This window comes from Eptatretus burgeri, chromosome 10 (assembly GCF_056783735.1).
Source record: "Eptatretus burgeri isolate ZD-2024b chromosome 10, Ebu_testis_v1, whole genome shotgun sequence".
NCBI classification, from domain to species: Eukaryota; Metazoa; Chordata; class Myxini; order Myxiniformes; family Myxinidae; genus Eptatretus; species Eptatretus burgeri.
Genome location: NC_140970.1, coordinates 90,768,173 through 90,786,943, shown reverse-complemented (window position 1 = coordinate 90,786,943; position 18,771 = coordinate 90,768,173). Strand labels below are relative to the sequence as shown.

The following is an 18,771-nucleotide window of genomic DNA, read 5'->3' as shown; positions in this document are numbered from 1 at the left end:
ACCTCGAAAAGGCACATCCGTGGGTTCCCAGCAATATTCCTGGCAAGTTTCAATCAGATCAGACCGTCAATCGTGCAAATAATAATAATAATAATAATAAATAAATTAATAAACATTAATTGTGACATCATTCGTGATGTCATAGCACCGTGTCTTGTCATTGGTCGACAGATAAATGGCCGTAACTTGGGTACCGCTTGTCCGATTAATATCAAACCTCGAAAAGGCACATCCGCAGGTCCCCAGAATTATTCCTGGCAAGTTTCAATCAGATCGGACCGTCAATCGTGCAAAAAAATAATAATAATAAATAAATAAATAAATAAACATTAATTGTGACGTCATTCGTGATGTCATAGCACCGTGTCCTGTCATTGGTCAACAGATAAATGGCCGTAACTTGGGAACCGCTCGTCCGATTGATATGAAACCTCGAAAAGGCACATCCGCGGGTCCCCAGCAATATTCCTGGCAAGTTTCAATCCGATCGGACTGACAGTTGTCGAGAAACGGCGGTCGCAGACAGACAGACAGACAGACAGACAGACACACACAGAGATTGCTGGAATTATAGATAGATGATAGATATTGTTGCGGAAATGGCCCTTAGTGTGTTATTAAGTATAGGATAAGCCCAGATCCCCCCTTAAATGCATGTTTAGTCAGGTTGTTCGGTAATTGGACGTTACATGTGTCTCGGGAGGTGTAGCAGGCTGTTCATTGTTCATACAGTGGTGGTGTGCGGAGAGGTGGTTTTCTTCTTCTTCCTTCCCCTCTCCGAACTTGCCTGTTCAGCGCTCTGAGTGGCGGCAGCCGATTGGTGGAGGGCAGCTGCAATCTCGAGCGATGGACCAATCACGGGTCCCCGGGGGAGTGTCGAGGAGAGCGAGCGCCGGAAAGGCAAGGGTGGATCTGCCTGAGCGTCAGGTCGGGCGATCGGCAGTAGGAGGAACTGCATGAGGGTTTCTGTGATCAGCTCTCGTATAAAAGCCGCCCCGAAAGGCAAGAGGAACTGGATGAGGTCAGTCTGCCTTCTGCTAGAGAGCAACGACGAGTGGGAGTCGCGATCGGCTGTGTAAGGGACGGCTGTGTCTGTCTGCGATCTGCTTCGTGGAAGAGGCAAGAGAGGCTGCTAGAGTCAAGTCTGCGATCTGCTTCGTGAAAGAGGTAGGAGGAACTGCATGAGGGGAGTCGGCAATTGGCTTTTATGGGGAGGTCCTCGACAGGTTCATCCGGAGTCCAGTGATGGGAGCCTCTGACTGTCCCTACTCACAGTACGGCTCGACACGTCTTGTAGTCCCGTCGATCCGCCTGCGGAGACCAACACCCCGATTTGGTCTGATCTGGTGAGCAGGCCAGGCCTGGATTTGTATGCTGGACCTTGTGAAAAGCCAGCTGGAGCACACCGTGGATCTTCCGCTCTTGTGCCGTCGACCTTACGGGGGCTGAACGCAATGAGGCTGCGTGCGTGGGCGGTGCGACAAAAGGATGCTGCCGCCATTTTGTCACGCGGCGTGTTCGAGCTGGGTGCTCGAATCCGTTGACATCAGCTTGTCACGAGCCACATTCGTGCTTTGATACTTTCCCCTCATCCATGAGGCATCACCAAGTACCCTGTGTCTTGTCTGCATATGTTGTCTGCATGTTGTTTAAGGTTTATCTCACTAGGTCTCCCTTTGAAACCCGTAATCCGTAGCTCCCTAGTTAAGAGCGGGTTATAGATTAATTATAACATTGTCGTGAATGCTTTGCTTGTGTCGTGTTCCCCAATGTGTCCCTAATAAATCTGGTTGATTCATATAAAAGTTGCTGCTTTGAGTTTATTCGTGCCGTGCTGAGGAACAATTCTTCGATTTGTATTTAAAACCAAAATGGTTACGGACTGGCAGACTTCGCTCGGTCTCTGACAAACCCAGTCTGTAACCGGGGTCTATTTCCCCGACTGGCAAGGCACAGGTGTATTTTGGTATCGTGATCTGAGGCGCATAACGCGAGACCTGTGCCGAGCCAGCCGGCGTTATAACCCCGGAGACGGCGGTGCTGTTAAGTGACGCCGAATCTTCAACATTTGGCTGTCAAGAGTAGGGTGCGAATACCGCCATCGCCGAATCCTGAACAATATAAGGTAACAGCAAGCTGGATAGAGGAATGTTATTACAACTTAACTAAGAATGTTGGTCTAAGGAAATGTCCAGATGTATTCAATAAACCCTGCTTGCTTTATATTCCTCAGTCTGCTAAAGAAGAGAGCTGAACCTTTCCTCTTCCATACCATAAATTGAATGCGATCCATCTTTGTACCCAAAGGATTTCAGTGTTGACGTTATTCAGTGCCGGGAAAGATTCTACACATCTGGTCTTGAAATATATTTTACAATCCTTCAAAATTAAGCTGATTGCTGCACAAAAGCTGGAAATGCTTTCCACCTGGAAATACATCGACCTGACAAACTGTGGCACCAACATTTAAAACGATAAAAGCTGTGTCTCACTAAACACTATATAAGAAATTAAAATTCTCCATGTATTTCAGAGATCTGGAACAAGTCTGTATTCCGATCACTTCTATGCGCATATGTGTGTGTTTGTATGTTGAATAAATGTTTTAAATGTACAAGAAGACTTAATAATTTCTTCGACACCACCAAGTTGGAGAGCCGTGGCAGCTGCCTCTTATGCGGTACAGGTTACTGACCCCATTGATGGATCATCATTGATGGTTTTAAGAAAACATTTGATACTCCTTGTGCCACATGCTGTCTCTGCTGTTTTGCTGAAAGCTAAAACGCAACATTTGTCTGCCTCAAGGGCTCCTATGTATGAACTTGTTTTGATAGCCGCAGCAAATGTGACATTTCAGCAGTGCCCACCATTGAATCCTGCTTCTCTCCTTCCTGTTGTGGATGAAGGAGTGCTGCACAATTGTGAGGAAGTCATGTCGAGTGTTTGTTTGTCAGGGCCCGACTTGAAAGACACTCCGTTTCCAAATTCTGGTTTGGTCCTTTATGTAGATGGATCATCATCCAGAGCACCGGACGCGTCATTGCTTTCGGGATATGCAATTTGCTCTTATTTTGAAGTACTGGAAAGTGAGAAATTACCTCCAAATTGCTCAGCACAACAAACAGATTTTTGCACTAACCAGAGCTTGCTGTCTTGCCCAGGGACAAATTGCCACGATCTACACCGACTCACGCTATGCTTATGGCGTTGTGCATGACTTTGGTGCCCTCTGGCAGGAATGTGGGTTCGTAACATCTTCTGGAACCCAGGTGAAAAATGGACAATTGTGAATCTACTACAAGCTATCTTGTTACCCTCTGCTATTGATGTAATCAAGTGTGAAGCTCACACAGGAGATTTCAATGATGTTTAATGGTATCTCAAAATAGTTCCATGCTGCACACTCACTCTCTGATCCTTGATGATGTGACTGCACTGTAGGCAGCTGTTGATGAAGGTGGATGAGATGTGTGGGTCGCCTCTGGATGTACATTTGATAATGATGTCAATCTTTGGAAGTCGCACGATGGCCACGTTGTGGCTCCCAAAGCTTTGTTAACTTGGCTTGCTCATCTGGTGCACGGCGCTAGTCATTCGAGCAAAGGGGGAATGTGTGTAATTGTAACGAAAACTTGGTATGCACCAGGTTTTACCCTCGTTGCGGAACAGCATTGCCAACATTGTCAGATTTGTCAAGAACATAATCCGGGAAAAGGATCACGCAATGTTCTTGCCGCACACCCACCACGAATGGGACCGTTTTTGTACATATCCAACTTGATTTTGCTGAAATTTTTTTATTAAATGTATTAAAGCGGATGCAACAACTGTCACCAAATTGCAAATGAGGGATTTCATTTGCTGATTCGGGATTCCTTGTAAGCTTTCTCACGATAAGGGAACCCATTTCACAGCCCAAGAGATTCAGGAATTGTGCAAAGTATTGCAAATCAAACAGCATTTTCATTTCCCTTACCACCCTCAATTGGCTGGAGAAGTATAACGACAAAATGGGATTCTTTAAATAAAAATAAATAAATAAAAAATTGGCAAAGATTTGTAGCCAGACCGGTCTGAAATGGCCAGATGCTTTACCGGTAGCTTTAATATCAATGCGTTCATCAGTAAAAAGGACAGGTCTCTCCCCACACAAAATTCTAATGGAGCGTCATCTCCTTTAACAGTGGAGGAAATGGATATACAGTCATCCCCTGCTATATCGCGGTTCACCTATCACGCCCCCGGTTCATCGCGGGTTTTCCCTTGGAACCTAACTAATTTTTTATGCGGATTCCACCGGTACATCGCTGTAATAATATATAAAATATAAATTATTTAAGCAATAAATTATAACACGTGGTGCTCGACCAGTCACACAACGCATGAGACAAAGTTTCGCTTGTGAACTTCGAATATTTTCTACGTTTTTTTCTCCAAGCCCCACAATGCCGCCCAAATGCCCTGCACCTACTAAGGCTTCTGGCAAGGAACCGGAGCGCCAGAGGAAGGTCCTGGGATGCTCCAGGAGAAGGTTAAGGTGCTCGATATATGCTTCGGGAAGGAAAAAGGTTTGCCACCGTTGGACGAGCACTGCTCGTACCCAGCACCTCAAAACCAACCAGACCAGACGAGTCGAGCTCCAGCACCTCAAACCCAATCACTGCCAAACCGACCAGACCAGAGGAGTCGATCTCAGGCACCTCAAACCCGATCACTCCCAAACTGACCAGTCCAGATGAGTCGATCTCCGGCACCTCAAACCCGATCACTGCCAAACCGACCAGACCAGACGAGTCGATTTTTGGGGGAGGTGTCCATTCATCGCGGATTTTCACTTAGCGCGGGGAGGTTTGGAATGTAACCCACGCGATAAACGGGGGATTACTGTACATCAGATGGATGATAAAATGTTGACATTTTGCACTGCATTGATATGTGCTGTTCAAGCCTTTCACTCACAGGTGAAGGAAGTACTGCCAAAGCCAGTCGCTGCTGACTGACACAGCTTCCAACCTGGAGAGTTTGTGTTTGTAAAGACACATAAAAGAAAAACGCTCTCCAGCCAAGGTGGATCAGCCCCGACCAAATATTGCTGACCACCCACACTGCTGTGAAATGCCAAGGCAGAGCGACATGGATCCACTCCTCCCACTGCGAAAGAGCTCACAGGGAGAACTTGAGCAACAAGGAGACGTCCTCAACCGCTGACCCATGACTACATGGATTGTTTTCATCATCTTTTGCGGTGTTGTGCTTTTCTTGACAAAAGAAGGGGTACTCCCCTGGTTGATAGGACTGTCATTTGCTGAAAATAGCAGTACAGCAGAGCATTTCAGAAATAATGTCATGCAATAGGTATGCAAATGCATTCCACACTTGCATACACAGCAACACCCATATATCACTGTTACAACCCTGCCCTCACACATCCAGGCATGCATGCAGAAACACAAACAGCAACACCTCCAAATTGATACCATGCACAATGCCACCGAGATTAAAGGAAAAAAGGGAAGTTCTGACTAAACAACTACAAGCTGATTTGCATGATGAATGGTCAAATGAGAACACATATTTGGCTATTTCCTTAAAACATGCCCAACATGCAAATCACTGCAATTGTTGGGTCTGCACCCATATATCCCATTCGTCACACAGTGGACTGACTGCCAATTGTGGTAATTCCATTTGAAGAGATTATCGGGGGGTATCGGGTGGATAATACGTAATGATTTGTCAAAAAAAGTTGAAAGCGATGGCGGGGAAGCCACAAGCTTTTTTGATCATCATTACCCTCAACATAATTTTTCTAAGTCACCTCCATACCTTAGAGTTTGGAAAAAGCAAGAAGGATGCCTATGTGGTGCCTCGTATGCACTTGCTGACACACTCCTTTCCAAACCCCAAGCTGGAGGAAAAGAGCTATTAGCAAGACTGAACGGTTCTTCATGATTGCTTTTCTGATGTATGGCATGGGAAAGGCTGCCAGAGAACTTAACATTGCAGCTTCTTCGGAGGAATTTGCCAACGATGTAAAATGTACCCAAAGGGCTGCTGACAACCTCTCTGACATCGATGCTGAAATGGTAGCCATGCGAACTGTAACTATGCAAAATTGCATCGCTCTGAACTTGTTGCTCGCTGCCCAGGGGGAACGTGCACTATCGTTGGTGCTGAATGCTGCACCTACATCCCTGATAATTCTGAGCACATCAAAAGTTTGGCTGCAAATTTTAAAGTGGAAGGGGCAAAATTACAACAACCCTGATGACCTTGGATAAAGGGAGTTTTTGGAAGTTGGGGAGCTAAAATATTGCAGTACCTCATCGTGGGACTTGTATGCTTCGTTGTAATAATGATGATTGTGAAATGCATTGTTTCTCTACCACCACAGTGCATGACGAAGGCTACTGCTAAAGTAATGGCTCTTGTTGGAAGTCTGCCACCTGAAGGGGATAATTAATTTTTAAGACTACAAAATTAGATTGGAAGACCAATGAAGAAAGTAGTTATCCTTCATAGGATAAAAGGGGGGGGGGCATGTGGAAGTGAAATTGCATTTCACATTTGCAATTAAACATTCACACACTCACATTTCATATCATTTGCTTCATGTGCCTGCTTTTGTTTTTTTAAACTCGTATGTACTGCTATTTCCGATTAACATTTACATGTACTTGCTCAACACTGAATATCAAAGTATTATGCTGCTTATTATTGAATCCAATTAACAGTATATGTATCTCTGTTTATGATAAATTATGCTCTTATGTTACTTGGAAAACACAAAATGAGTTCTGGAAGACAATTATATAACGACTGAGTATTCCTGTATTGAATGTATATGTTAGCCTTTATAAGCATCTGTTTTCCATAAGAAATGAGCTGGCCAGAGAACTTGAGTGCTTTCTCAACAAATACCTCATCTTGTTTGAATGTGACCCTCACTTTCCATTCAATTACCTTATCTTCCTCTGATTTTACAATACAATGCATCCATTCTTACCATTTACCTCCCACCTTTCCTCGACAAGAAATACAATGTACCTTCTCCCCTTTCCCCACCTGTAAACAAGAAAAAACCCCTGCTTTGAGGACAAAGTGGAAGGGTTGTTCACGTTTTAAAGATTTGAGCTCTGTTGCATCGATCCTGAGTTGGAGATTGGTTTCTTCAACAGTTGGATACATTAAGACACCAATGGTGTAAATTAATTGGCTTGTAATTTCTTCTGAGTTTTAGCATGTCTAAGACATGTATAATAATAAATCTCAGTGTGTGTCCGTCAGTCTTTCCGTCTCCTCCATAACTCCAAAACCATGAAACCTAGCATGTGTCAATGCAATTTCTCCAAAATTAGCATTTGAGTGTGATAAAAATAAATGAAATGTTGCCACTTAAAATTGATTGAAAAATAAATGTTGTTGTAAACCTTCAATGGAAAATGTACTCAAATACAACATGATTATTACAATTATACGTGATTGAACATTTATCTATTTTAAGTGATCTTATATCTCATTTCTGTAATGAAAGATGATCAATCTGCTGAGTAAAGGTGCCCAAAGCAGATTGACCCTTCAAGTAATCTTTAATCATTATTCAGTCTCATAGAATTATATATTGTTTGAACTTATTCTGCTTAAGGGAAATCTATCTATAATTCCAGCAGTGTGTGTGTGTGTGTGTGTCTATGACCGCTGTTTCTCGACAACCACTGGTCCGATCTAATTGAAACTTGCCAGGTATATTGCTGGGGACCTGAGGATGTGCCTTTAAGGTTTGATATTAATTGGACAAGTGCTTCCCAAGTTATGGCCATTTATTTACCAAACCAACGACAATACACGTTGTTGCGTGGGCGTGGCCGATGGGGAAGGGAAGCTCAGCAGTGTTCCCCATTACGGGTTACAACGTACGGCCTTCCGGATAGTGATGACTTTGTGTATTCTAATAATTTCTCGATTTCTTATGCGCATTTATAGATAAACACAATGCCCCAAGTTATGATAGTTTTCATATTAGAGGGTGCATAAATTTCAGTAATAGAGTACTGGTATGCTCCGAACCAGGAAGTAAATTTTTTTCTCTCTTCTCTTTTTGTTTTTCCTTGCGATGACATTGCGAAAAGGTAAAATATGTTGGCGCTAATTGAATAATTGGCCATTAAAACCTAAATTGAGAATCATCGTAACTGTGATATGCGAACTTCCGCGCCACGCGAGAGCGAAGAAACGGCCTGTGTGGTTGTTTGTTGTTCGCGGTTGGAATTTTTTATTTTATTTTACGGGCACGTACTAGTATATATAAATAATGATATAATTATACAGCACCAGAAAGTCTGGTCGGCGATATTTTCTCCCCTTCCATACCATAGAACTGTGTAATTTATCAACGTACCCAAAGGGCTGCCATTTTGACATCATTCTGTGCCGGGAGAGAACTCACATCTGATTCCTGAAGTTATATGTTTTAACCCTTCAAAATTAAGCCGATTGCTGCACAAAAGATGAAAGTGATCTCCACCTGGAAACACTCAACCTAACAAACTATGATACCAGCATATAGGAAAGAAAAAAAAAAAAAGTCTTACTGAATCCTGGATAAAGAACTCAATATTTTTATGTATTTTAGAATTGAGAAGACTGTGTTGCTCATTGAAACACCTCTCAAATTCTCTATATCATTTTGTTTTAATAAATCTCAAATGCACAGAAGGAATTGAGAATTTATTTGACAATTTGGCAAGCGAGGCGGAGCATTAAGACCTGGAGGAGCGTGGTTTCAGAGTGGGCTGATGGAAAGCACGAGCTCACAGATCAGATGAGACTTTGATCTCTGTGGGTGAGTGCGCTGCCAGCTCGCTGTGCGCGTCGTTTTGTCTAAAATGGTTAACATGCTTCGAACTAGAATTTGAGCCATTAAGTTTTTCTGTTGAAGCAGTTAAGATACTGTTTAAAGAAGAGATACTGTTTAAAAGGGGTTCGAGTCCTCTCTGGTTTGATCAAATGGGAAATGTAATATTGTTTAAAAGGGTTTGAGACCTACCTATTGGCTACATTGGCATTGCTTCGGTATATTCCAGGAATTGACGTTTAACAATCGGTATTGAGGAACTGGGCACTTTGGTGGACCCTGCAGTTATGATCCATCCTCCAGCACATGGTCAATCTCCTGTGCCACACCACTGGCATTGGAATACCAAATCCAGCAATGAGTCTGTGGGCACTGAAACCATGAACCAGCCAGCCTAAATCCACTACTTCTTGCAAAGTCAAAGAACTTGATGCTATTCTGGTTCACAGTTCGACCCATGGGGACGAACACATACTTCATAACCATCCCGATCAGATCCAGTCAATGCATTGAAATCCTTAAACGGAGTATCTCGTTGAAGGCACTGAGTCGAGTGTAGCATGGAATACTTCCTTCACAATGAGATCACTCGCATCAGTCGGAGCGTATATCGAGACCGGAAAATGGCACCCACGAATTGACGAATCCTCAAACTCATGATACGCTGCCTGGTGTTACCTCCAACATGGGAGTCAACTTATTGGACACAGCTAGAGCAACTCCTTAGGCAAGGTAAACATCAGTGACAAAACCAGTCGTAGGTTTATCCACCTGCCAGGACCTCACCACAATCCGTCTCCAAGCTCGAGTGCTGCATTTCCGATGATCAAACGCTGGAGTTCAGATTATAGCAGAGACAGGTGATCATATTCTCTTCAGGATGACACACCAAGCACCTACCTGAAGGGACCACCTAAGGTTAACCCAAGGAGACCGTCTTGTGGACGAGACATCAGCACAACCGCAATCCAATCTGGGAAGGTTGCCCCATGTTTTTCCTCTTAGTCGGGGTCCGAAAGGGTTTGCCAAACCCCATCATCCGGTGAGCTGCCCTGCAAAGGGCAGCTGCAGAGGAGGTACTCCCATGGAGTGGGTGTTTGTTTTCTTTGCAGAGAAGCGTTTTCCAGTGACCGGAATGCGAATCCTGCCACCAGCCTCCGAGGAAAGGTTACCCAGTGCAGGAGAACATCCGCAGACAGTTGGACACTAGATATGGATGGCCGCTGGCTCACAAGGAGCTCCTCCAACCTTTGACAGGTTTTGTTTTTAGTCCTGCTGGTGTTCATATCCATACACCCTCCTCACCCAGAAACCTGGTGGGGGAGATGGTTCAATCACCGACAATGTGACTGAAAGTTTTGTACAGGTTTACATGGTACCTGTAGCACTTCAGTTCTGGCCGAAGAGCGAAAGATATTTCCAAATCTGATTGGTTGAGATGGCCTATTTTAGCCCGGTACTGCAGAACTGGAGGTTTTGAGGTACACAAGCAGTGTTCAAATCAAATCGCGCGTGTGTGTGTGTGTGTGTATATATACATGTATATATATATATATACACACATACATATATATATATATATATATATATATATACACACATACATATATATATATATATATATATATATATATATATATATATATATATATACACACGAATGGCTCTGGGGTGTCACATTTAAAGACACAATCTCCATCATCAGGCTAAAGATACAACTGTGCAGGAAGCAACATGGGTTAGGCAGCCATTGCTGAGCCTAATTTAGCAAATTTTTTGGGCAAATGGGGCGATCAATTGGTTTCAAATTGAAACAGCCGGATTTTAACAGAATTACCCTTCAAGTCCATGAAATAATTTAAATTTATCAATCAACTTAAACTTTTCCCTTTCATTGGATGGGTATTTTTGATAGAGTTAAGACTGCAAAAAGTAGAAATAATTTTTCATTCATCATGCATGGTTCATCCTTTTACATCCCTAAAATCTAAGTTGGATTTTCAATTTTGCTTGACCATTAGATAAGCATACAAAATGACTACATTATTCTGTGCATGCTCACTCAGGACAATATTCCTTACAATTTGCCAAAGTTCTACTAAACTTCAGGTTTGTGTTCCAAATATAAAATTGCAATTGAAACGAGAACGGAACTCAGCATGCAGTCTCACCTCGCACACGTTCTGAACAAATATACCATCGTTAACTGAACACATTATTCGAGCCCGTGTACTTTTCCGTGCACCCTACTATCTCATATTGCCATTATCCACACATTTAACCACTTTTGTGCACATCAAGGCTAAACCATGTGGCCGCTGAAGTCAAAAATTTAATTCACTTGCATAAATGAAGTTTCAGTTAACGATTTCATTTCAACCAATTATAGCTGGAATTCCACTCACCGATAGTCGTTATCACCCGATGTATCTCACAAGAAGATGTATGCAAAATTTCAAAAATTTTAATCAGGAAATGTAATCTTGGTGTAGTGCAAATCATTGTAGATGTTTACCATGTCGGTGGCTTGTACTCCATAGTACTATGTTAATAAAATTATCTGATGTAATGTACTTTCCGTTGTGGACAGTGAATTAATTGTGGCTTTTATTTGAGCAACAGGATTTACATGGAGTCGGTTAAAACTTAAACTACAAAATTCTGCAACACCACCTTCAAGAATACAAAAATTGTAAATCACAACCTTTTGGTATTCTTTCACCTTTGCCAGGACCTGTCATGGGTTTATCAATCAGAAAAACAGAAAAGCAGGTGTAACCATTTATTGAATGGTCGCTTGGCAAACCACAACACACAAGACCGGAGTGCAAACAAAGCTTGTGGATTAGAACAAACCTTCACTTAACATACAGAAACAGAGGGATCGCTGGTTAACAACATCGAGCAACAGCAGCTTGGAGCCTCAGACAAACATTCAGTGGGCCATGGGATGGCGGAAGTTCTTCCCTGCAAACTTTGCATTGCTTCCCAGCTCTTCTTCAATCCTAAGGCACAGGGTGTGGCAGGGGGGGGGAGATGCTGTAGAGACCAGTAATGGTGAAAATGTAAATCTGGTTAGAAATTTGAATGTCTAAAATTGTACCTCATCATTTGGTTGTATTTGGCCAGACGCTCAGATCGGCAAGGTGCACCAGTCTTGATCTGCGCAAGGAAAAGATCACAAATTAAGTGACACATTCACACATCAAGATGAGCACAGTCATTCTTGAGTAGCACAACATCAACCAAAGTCAAAGGACTTAGAAATACCTGGCCAGTGCAGAGCCCAACCACAAGGTCTGCAATGAACGAGTCTTCAGTCTCTCCAGATCGGTGGCTCACCATGACACCCCAGCCATTGTTCTGGGCGAGTTTACAGCTGAAAATTGGGAGGGGAAGGCAAGTCAGGTGATGGGGGTCTGGTGGGAAAGGCAGATCCCCCCCCCCCTTCCAGAGTTTAAATGTACAAAACCAATTTGCTTGCAGTCAGTACCATTGGGTCTCCCTCACACCCACCCCCCCCCAAAAAAAAATAATAATAAAATAAATAAAAAAATCACTTGGAAGCATTCACAGGCCTTGCGATACTCAACACCATAAAGATCAAAAGTGACTTCTGTGGGTGGCTATTAAAAGCTGCACTTGGACAGTGACACCATCATGGATTAAGGCTACAATTTTATTTCCTCCATGCAGCAAGGGCCATTTCAGGTGACACCAACTTGTCATACCGATCGAAAGTCTCAAAATGCAAAGCCTGTCCAACATCGGCTTTGTACTCGAACCGAAATTGAAAAGTTTTAAAAAGTTAAATGTATTGATGTTAGTTTTCTGTATATAGCACAAGGCCAAACGGAGCTGCCACACAGACAGAAATACATAAGACAAAGCCCCTGAGCTTGGGGGAAGAGCAGAGCAGTCACTTCCCAGGGCACTGGGTACCAGTCACACCAACAGTGGCACGACCACCATTTCCAACACACTGAATTTCCTCCACCCCATGGATGCTAACCTATGGGGAATGTCCCTGCTCTCAACCTTGTAAATGCTCAACATCAAGCAAGAAAGCAGCACACTCGTCTTTGAACTGCTGACCTTCAGGACTCAGGGAAGCCACTCTAATCATTAAACATCGAAGCCTGGTGTTGGCTTAGTGGTTAGGGTGGCGGCTTGGGATCCCAGGGTCCCGAGTTCAAGCTCCGTTGGCTGCTGAATTAATACACCACGGGGTTGACTCAGCCTGTCATCCTTCCGAGGTTGGCGAAATGAGTACCAGTGTGTACTGGTGGAGGGGCACTACATCAGCGACAGTCATGCTTCCAAGAGATGATAGCTACCCTGGCAGCAAAGCTGCCATCCGCAAGAAGAATCAAGTCTAGACTCGATGTTCTCATAAAGGCTTGTTGAAAATTGATGATAAAAGCTCAAATGATGAACTACAAAGTATCTCAACATGCAAGAGGGCAAGAAAAAAATGCTGAAGCAATTACAAATCCCAGTCATCCCATGCTGCACATAGTGGTGTGCAGGCTTATTGTACTTCGACTTTACCCTTTGACCCAATTATCAATGAGTCTTTTCTATATTCTCAAAGGTTTGTTGAAAATTTGAGGACAAAACCTCAAATTATATATTTTTAAAACCCACCACCGACGCAGGGGACGAGCAAATGAGCTCCGTGCAAACCACTGCCAAATGAGTCAGATAGGGCTTGGCCGAAATGAACAAGCATCGTCGTAGATGCAACTTGTGACAAAGGCATCGGATCCAACCATTAACCGAGTGATTGATCAAGACCAGCAAAAACAAAACTAGCAAACCCAAATCAATGACAAAGTAATGAGTAAAACATCACCCAGCCTGACCACTCACCAGGCTTTGAGTACCAGATCCAGACAAAGTTGCTAATCCCTCGACCCTCGACTTAAAAAAATTTCAATGAAGAAATCAAGTTGTGCATTTTGGCCCACGCACAGTTGAAAGTAGCAAATTGACCCACCAAGCCATTTGGCAACATGCAAACTATCCGTCGACAAATCGTGGGGTGCGTTATACTCACGCCTGAATCGACTCGGTCACAGAGCCAATCTGGTTCACTTTAAGCAGAAGGCAGTTGCAGGCCTTGATGTCAACACCTTTCTGAATGCGCTTGGGGTTCGTCACTGTCAGGTCGTCTCCCACCACCTGGATATCTGTACTCGCAGTGAACTTGGTCCAGGCCTCCCAGTGGTCCTGGTCAAAGGGGTCCTCAATTGAGACCACTGTTAGACAAAGAGAAAGTGCAAACATTGCACAAAGATGTTAAGTTTCTCACGACCCAGAATGCTGACCACTACCATTTCAAATCCGAGGAACCTTGGGCCTGACATGCTCCTCCAATGAAACTCACCAGGGTAATCCTTGATGAATCCATGGTAGAGGTCAGCCAACTTATCAGGCGAAATGTGCCGGGATGGGTCATCAGGTGACTTGAAATCCAGGTCATACTTTCCATCGCGGTAGAACTCTGATGCTGCCACATCCATGCCAATAACGATTTTATCTGTGTAGCCAGCCTTGTTGATGGCATGTTTCAGCAGCTCCAGAGCTAATTGAGATGGGATGTATAAAATAGATAAAGGCAAAAGAAGGACAAAAAAAAAAAACCCAACATTGCACCAGTCACACAACCATGAAAACAAAATCACAACCACAAAAATTAGACTGAAATGGGGGGGTGGATCACAAAAACACACCTTCCTGGTTATCGAGGATATTTGGGGCAAAGCCACCCTCATCCCCTACATTGGTAGCATCTTTGCCGTACTTATCCTTGATTACACTCTTCAGGTTGTGATACACTTCGGCACCAATGCGCATTGCATCATGGAAGTTTGCTGCACCCACAGGCAGGATCATAAACTCCTGCATGGCAAGCTTGTTCCCAGCATGCGAGCCACCGTTGATCACATTGAATGCCTGCACAGAGACAATGCAACAAGTCATTCTTCAGACCTATAGGAAGCACTTGGCTCCAGGTCAAACCCCCCAGATCCCTAAAAAAATAAAAATAAATTAAAAAAAAAAAGGGACCAAAGCATGGCTTACAGGCACTGGCAAGATGACGTCCTTGTGGCCAGCCAAGTCTGCAATGTGCCGGTACAAGGGCACCCCTTTCTCAGCTGCAGCCGCCTTGCACACAGCCAGCGACACCCCCAAGATGGCATTGGCACCAAACTGGGCTGCAACGATAATTAAAGCATCAATACCCACTCCTCCAAGTGAAAAGCTTTGAAATCACAGCCCTTTCACTCAAGATCACATGCTGCAAAGATCGCAAGGCCAAGCAAGCTTACACTTGTTTTCCGTTCCATCAAGATCCAGCATGAACTTGTCAATGGCAGTCTGATCTTTCACATTGAAATTCTGAAAGAAGATGACGACCAATAAAGGTGAGTTTGGAACTCACGGGGTGAATGCAACATCAACCGATTTAAAAAAAAAAAAAAAAAGCAACATCTTTACACCAACCTTAGCGATCAGTTTTGGTGCAATGGTTGCATTGATGTGGTTCACAGCTTTGAGCACACCTGTAGGCAAAAAAAAAAAAAAAAAAAAAAAAAAAAAAAAACACATCAGCAGAAAATGAGGAAACTACTCAACACAAGGACATAGAAAAATAAAAGATAAAGCAGATGGAAGGCAGTCACCTTTGCCGAGATAACGACTCTTGTCTCCATCTCTCAGTTCCAGGGCTTCGTAGATGCCAGTGCTCGCCCCACTGGGTACAGCAGCCCTAAAGTGACCTGAGGAACAAAACAGTCCGTCGGTCCAAATTCAAAAAAATAATAATAAATTAAAAAAGCCGCACATCAGGTCACCGGTCCGGTCAAGGCAAGCCGAACATGTGCTGCTCCAGCTTGCATCGAATCTCATAATCCTTCAAATCCAAAGCGAGAAATGAACATCACACAAATGGTCCGGTTGGACACACCTTTAGCTGTGATCAGGTCGACCTCCACAGTGGGGTTGCCACGAGAGTCGAGGATCTCACGTGCATGGATCTTCTGGATAGACATGATGCAGGAAGAGTCTGCAAGAAATTATAAAATCCTCAATTGGTACGTCATCTCACATCGACGATGAAAACACAGTTTTACCCAAGGATCACGTTAACCGGTGTTAAAACATCAATCCAATCTGAATATCAAGCGCGTCAGCAGCGTGCACAATTAATAATTTTACAATAAATAAATAAATAAATAAATAGTAACAGCCAGAACACAATCCGTATGCCTGGACCAAACCCAATTCCTTCATGTAAAGGCGAATTCCTGGAAGCGACGCGAGCACTCCAAATTTACATTCTGCGACGCTTGGACATTCCTTGGAGGTCGACAAGAACCGAAAGGGATCCCTCACCTACTCAGCACCACATTTCGACCATACGGACCATGCATACCCGATTGAAGATACGGAAGCACCGGGACCGAATGGTACGCAACAAAATCGGTGGCATCACAGTACGGAACACCAACGGCCAAAACACCGCACTCTGAGAACCTCCGGTCAATCAGGTGGGCAACATCCACAGGAGACCTAAAAGAAAAGCCAGTGGAGCCACACGTACGTGTGCCATGCTTTAGGAGCTGAGACTTGCTATCCAATCATCAAATGACCCAGTAACGTTCCTCAGGCTTGGAATTCAAGCAAACGAGGAAAGGTGAGGAAGAGGTCAACAGAGGCTCTTGGGAAATCCGATCAGAAAGGGAAGGACGAAGGACTATAGCAAAAGTCATTTGGACGAGGTATACTACATCCAGTGGGAGTGCCTATGATGTAATAGATACGAGAACAAAGGCTGGTAATGAAAAGGAAGAGGGAATTGGGGCACCAGGAGGTGTTGCAATAAAATGTTGGGAAGAACAAAGTGAAAATGTTGATACTTGTGATCGAAAGCCATCATTCCATCCCAACGACCCCATGAATCTCATTACAAGTTAAACCAGAGATCACCCAAGGGAAATGGTTAAAATAACTGGGGAGAGTGAAGGGGGAAATTTCAAGAGGGTTGCGGGGGGGGGGGGAGAGGGGGAGTGGTCTACCCAACATCCTCAGACCAAGAGCAATATATGTATAATGGAAAGCAATGCCGGATTGGATTTGCTCCCTGATGATTGGCCCGTTCAGTTTTCACGATGCTGGGAACCCTGGAGCGTGTTCAGTTACAACGTTTCTTGTGGAGCACTCGGGCAAACACTACAATCGAAGCGGTGAAGGAACGACTGGCTCAGTAAGTGCCAGCTCGTCACCTGGCACCTGAACACAGCCCCGATTCAAATCCCATATTCGTCCAGTATTCCAAAGACAAATTCATTTGGGAGGTGAATCGATGTCTCCTCGTGCGTTTGTCCTGTACGACCCTTAGAGAGAGGTCCAATTGTGCGTTCTAGATGATTTATAGCTGAAGGTTCTGGAACCACCTTCCAGGTGTCTCTCTCCTACAGGGATTCGAGCAAGCAGAACACCACCAGCTCCCGTCAACCCCATTCATATTCCCCCAACCCAACAATCTCGCTCGTTTTAAGCGTTTCTTCCCACTTTTCCCTGTTCGTCCCATCAGTTCCACCTCGATCTTCCATGAGACTCGCTACAAGGAAAGAAAAAAAACAAAATTAATAAATTAAATGTTCCGCACGTCCCACATGCCCTGCAATGCGGAATCCGAACGTGGCTCGACGTGAAGGTCACCGCACCGTCATGGGGCTAGAAACGCCCAAAACGGACATCATAATCATCATTAGGCCAATTAACGTCAAAACAGCACCAGGTAAGAGCACCTGGCGGCACAAGGTCACAAGGAAGATCTAAACCACTCGTGCTTCACAACTTCAGCATTTTCACAAACATGGCACATTCAAACGTCCGAATAAATAAATAAATAAATAAATAAATATTCATGAGAAACAGAAAAAGGACCAAATGAAGGTCAGCGAAGGTCAAACCGTGCCCACCCCCCCAAAATAAATAAATAATTAGATATTCGTGAGAAACAGAAAAGGACCAAACGAAGGTCATCCAAGGTCAAACTGTGCCCCCCTAAAAATAAATAATTAAATATGGGGGGGAAAGAGGGGCGGTGCCCAAATTAGGCGTTGCAATCAAATCAACCACCCGGTTGGAGGGGGGTGGTGGGGGGCGTATCCGGTTCACCGTCGAAATTTGTCATTCAACCTCAACCATGCGGTGTCGGCCACTTCTTCTTCCTCTTCATAGAGTTCAACACGAAATGGCGTCTCGTGTTCGGCACCTTCCATTCAGAGACTAAACCTGTCCCATGCGGATGAGAGTCGGACAAGGCAGCATCTCCTTCGATAAAACGGCATCGCTTAGACCCCGCTCGGCCGGGAACGAGCCGTCCGCCCGCAAACTACGGCGATTCAAGGGCAACACGGCCGACAGGACCCCGAGACACAGGTCGACGCTCGTGTTTGCGGCTTCAGCCTCTCACCTCAGAAACTGCCGGTGTCGGTTCGGGGTGTTCGCTGGCGGACGTTCCACGCGGAGACAAAATGCTCGCTGAGCGTCTTGATATAACCCTCGACGTCGAGCCAACCACGCCCACTGAAGAACCGCCCATTTAGGCCACGCCCCCTAACTCGGCGCAAATTCGGGGCCTGCACGTCGGAAGTACAACCACGCCCACTGAAGAACCGCCCATTGAGGCCACGCCCCCTAACTCGGCGCAAATTCGGGGCCTGCACGTCGGAAGTACAACCACGCCCACTGAAGAACCGCCCATTGAGGCCACGCCCCCTAACTCGGTGCATATTCAGGGCCTGCACGCACGCATGAACCATTGCCCTTTCAGATGGAGCACCACAGCTCAATGGATTGCGGTTTCGGAGTCTTCTTCTTCTTTAACAACAACAATT

The 18,771-nt window shown here is 44.5% G+C and overlaps 1 protein-coding gene across 1 annotated transcript; it reads right to left on the bottom strand.

The window, feature by feature from the left end:
* Positions 1-11,625: 11,625 nt before the first annotated feature.
* Positions 11,626-18,487, bottom strand: LOC147019092 (alpha-enolase). Its single transcript, XM_085899357.1, has 12 exons — positions 18,348-18,487; positions 15,831-15,929; positions 15,547-15,642; positions 15,368-15,426; positions 15,193-15,262; positions 14,945-15,078; positions 14,593-14,815; positions 14,247-14,444; positions 13,917-14,118; positions 12,128-12,236; positions 11,961-12,019; positions 11,626-11,862 (listed from the first exon to the last, which is right to left on the bottom strand). The coding sequence occupies exons 2-12, from the start codon at positions 15,913-15,915 to the stop codon at positions 11,793-11,795; spliced, it is 1,305 nt and encodes a 434-aa protein (XP_085755483.1). The 5' UTR covers positions 15,916-15,929; positions 18,348-18,487; the 3' UTR covers positions 11,626-11,792.
* Positions 18,488-18,771: the final 284 nt, after the last annotated feature.

Coding starts and splice junctions, on each gene's coding strand:
- LOC147019092 (XM_085899357.1), bottom strand. CDS start 15,915: ATGTCTATCCAGAAGATCCATGCACGTGAGATCCTCGACTCTCGTGGC. Junction 15,643..15,830: donor CGACCTGATCACAGCTAAAG/GTGTGTCCAACC, acceptor TTTGTTCCTCAG/GTCACTTTAGGGCTGCTGTA. Junction 15,427..15,546: donor GAGTCGTTATCTCGGCAAAG/GTGACTGCCTTC, acceptor TTTTGCCTACAG/GTGTGCTCAAAGCTGTGAAC.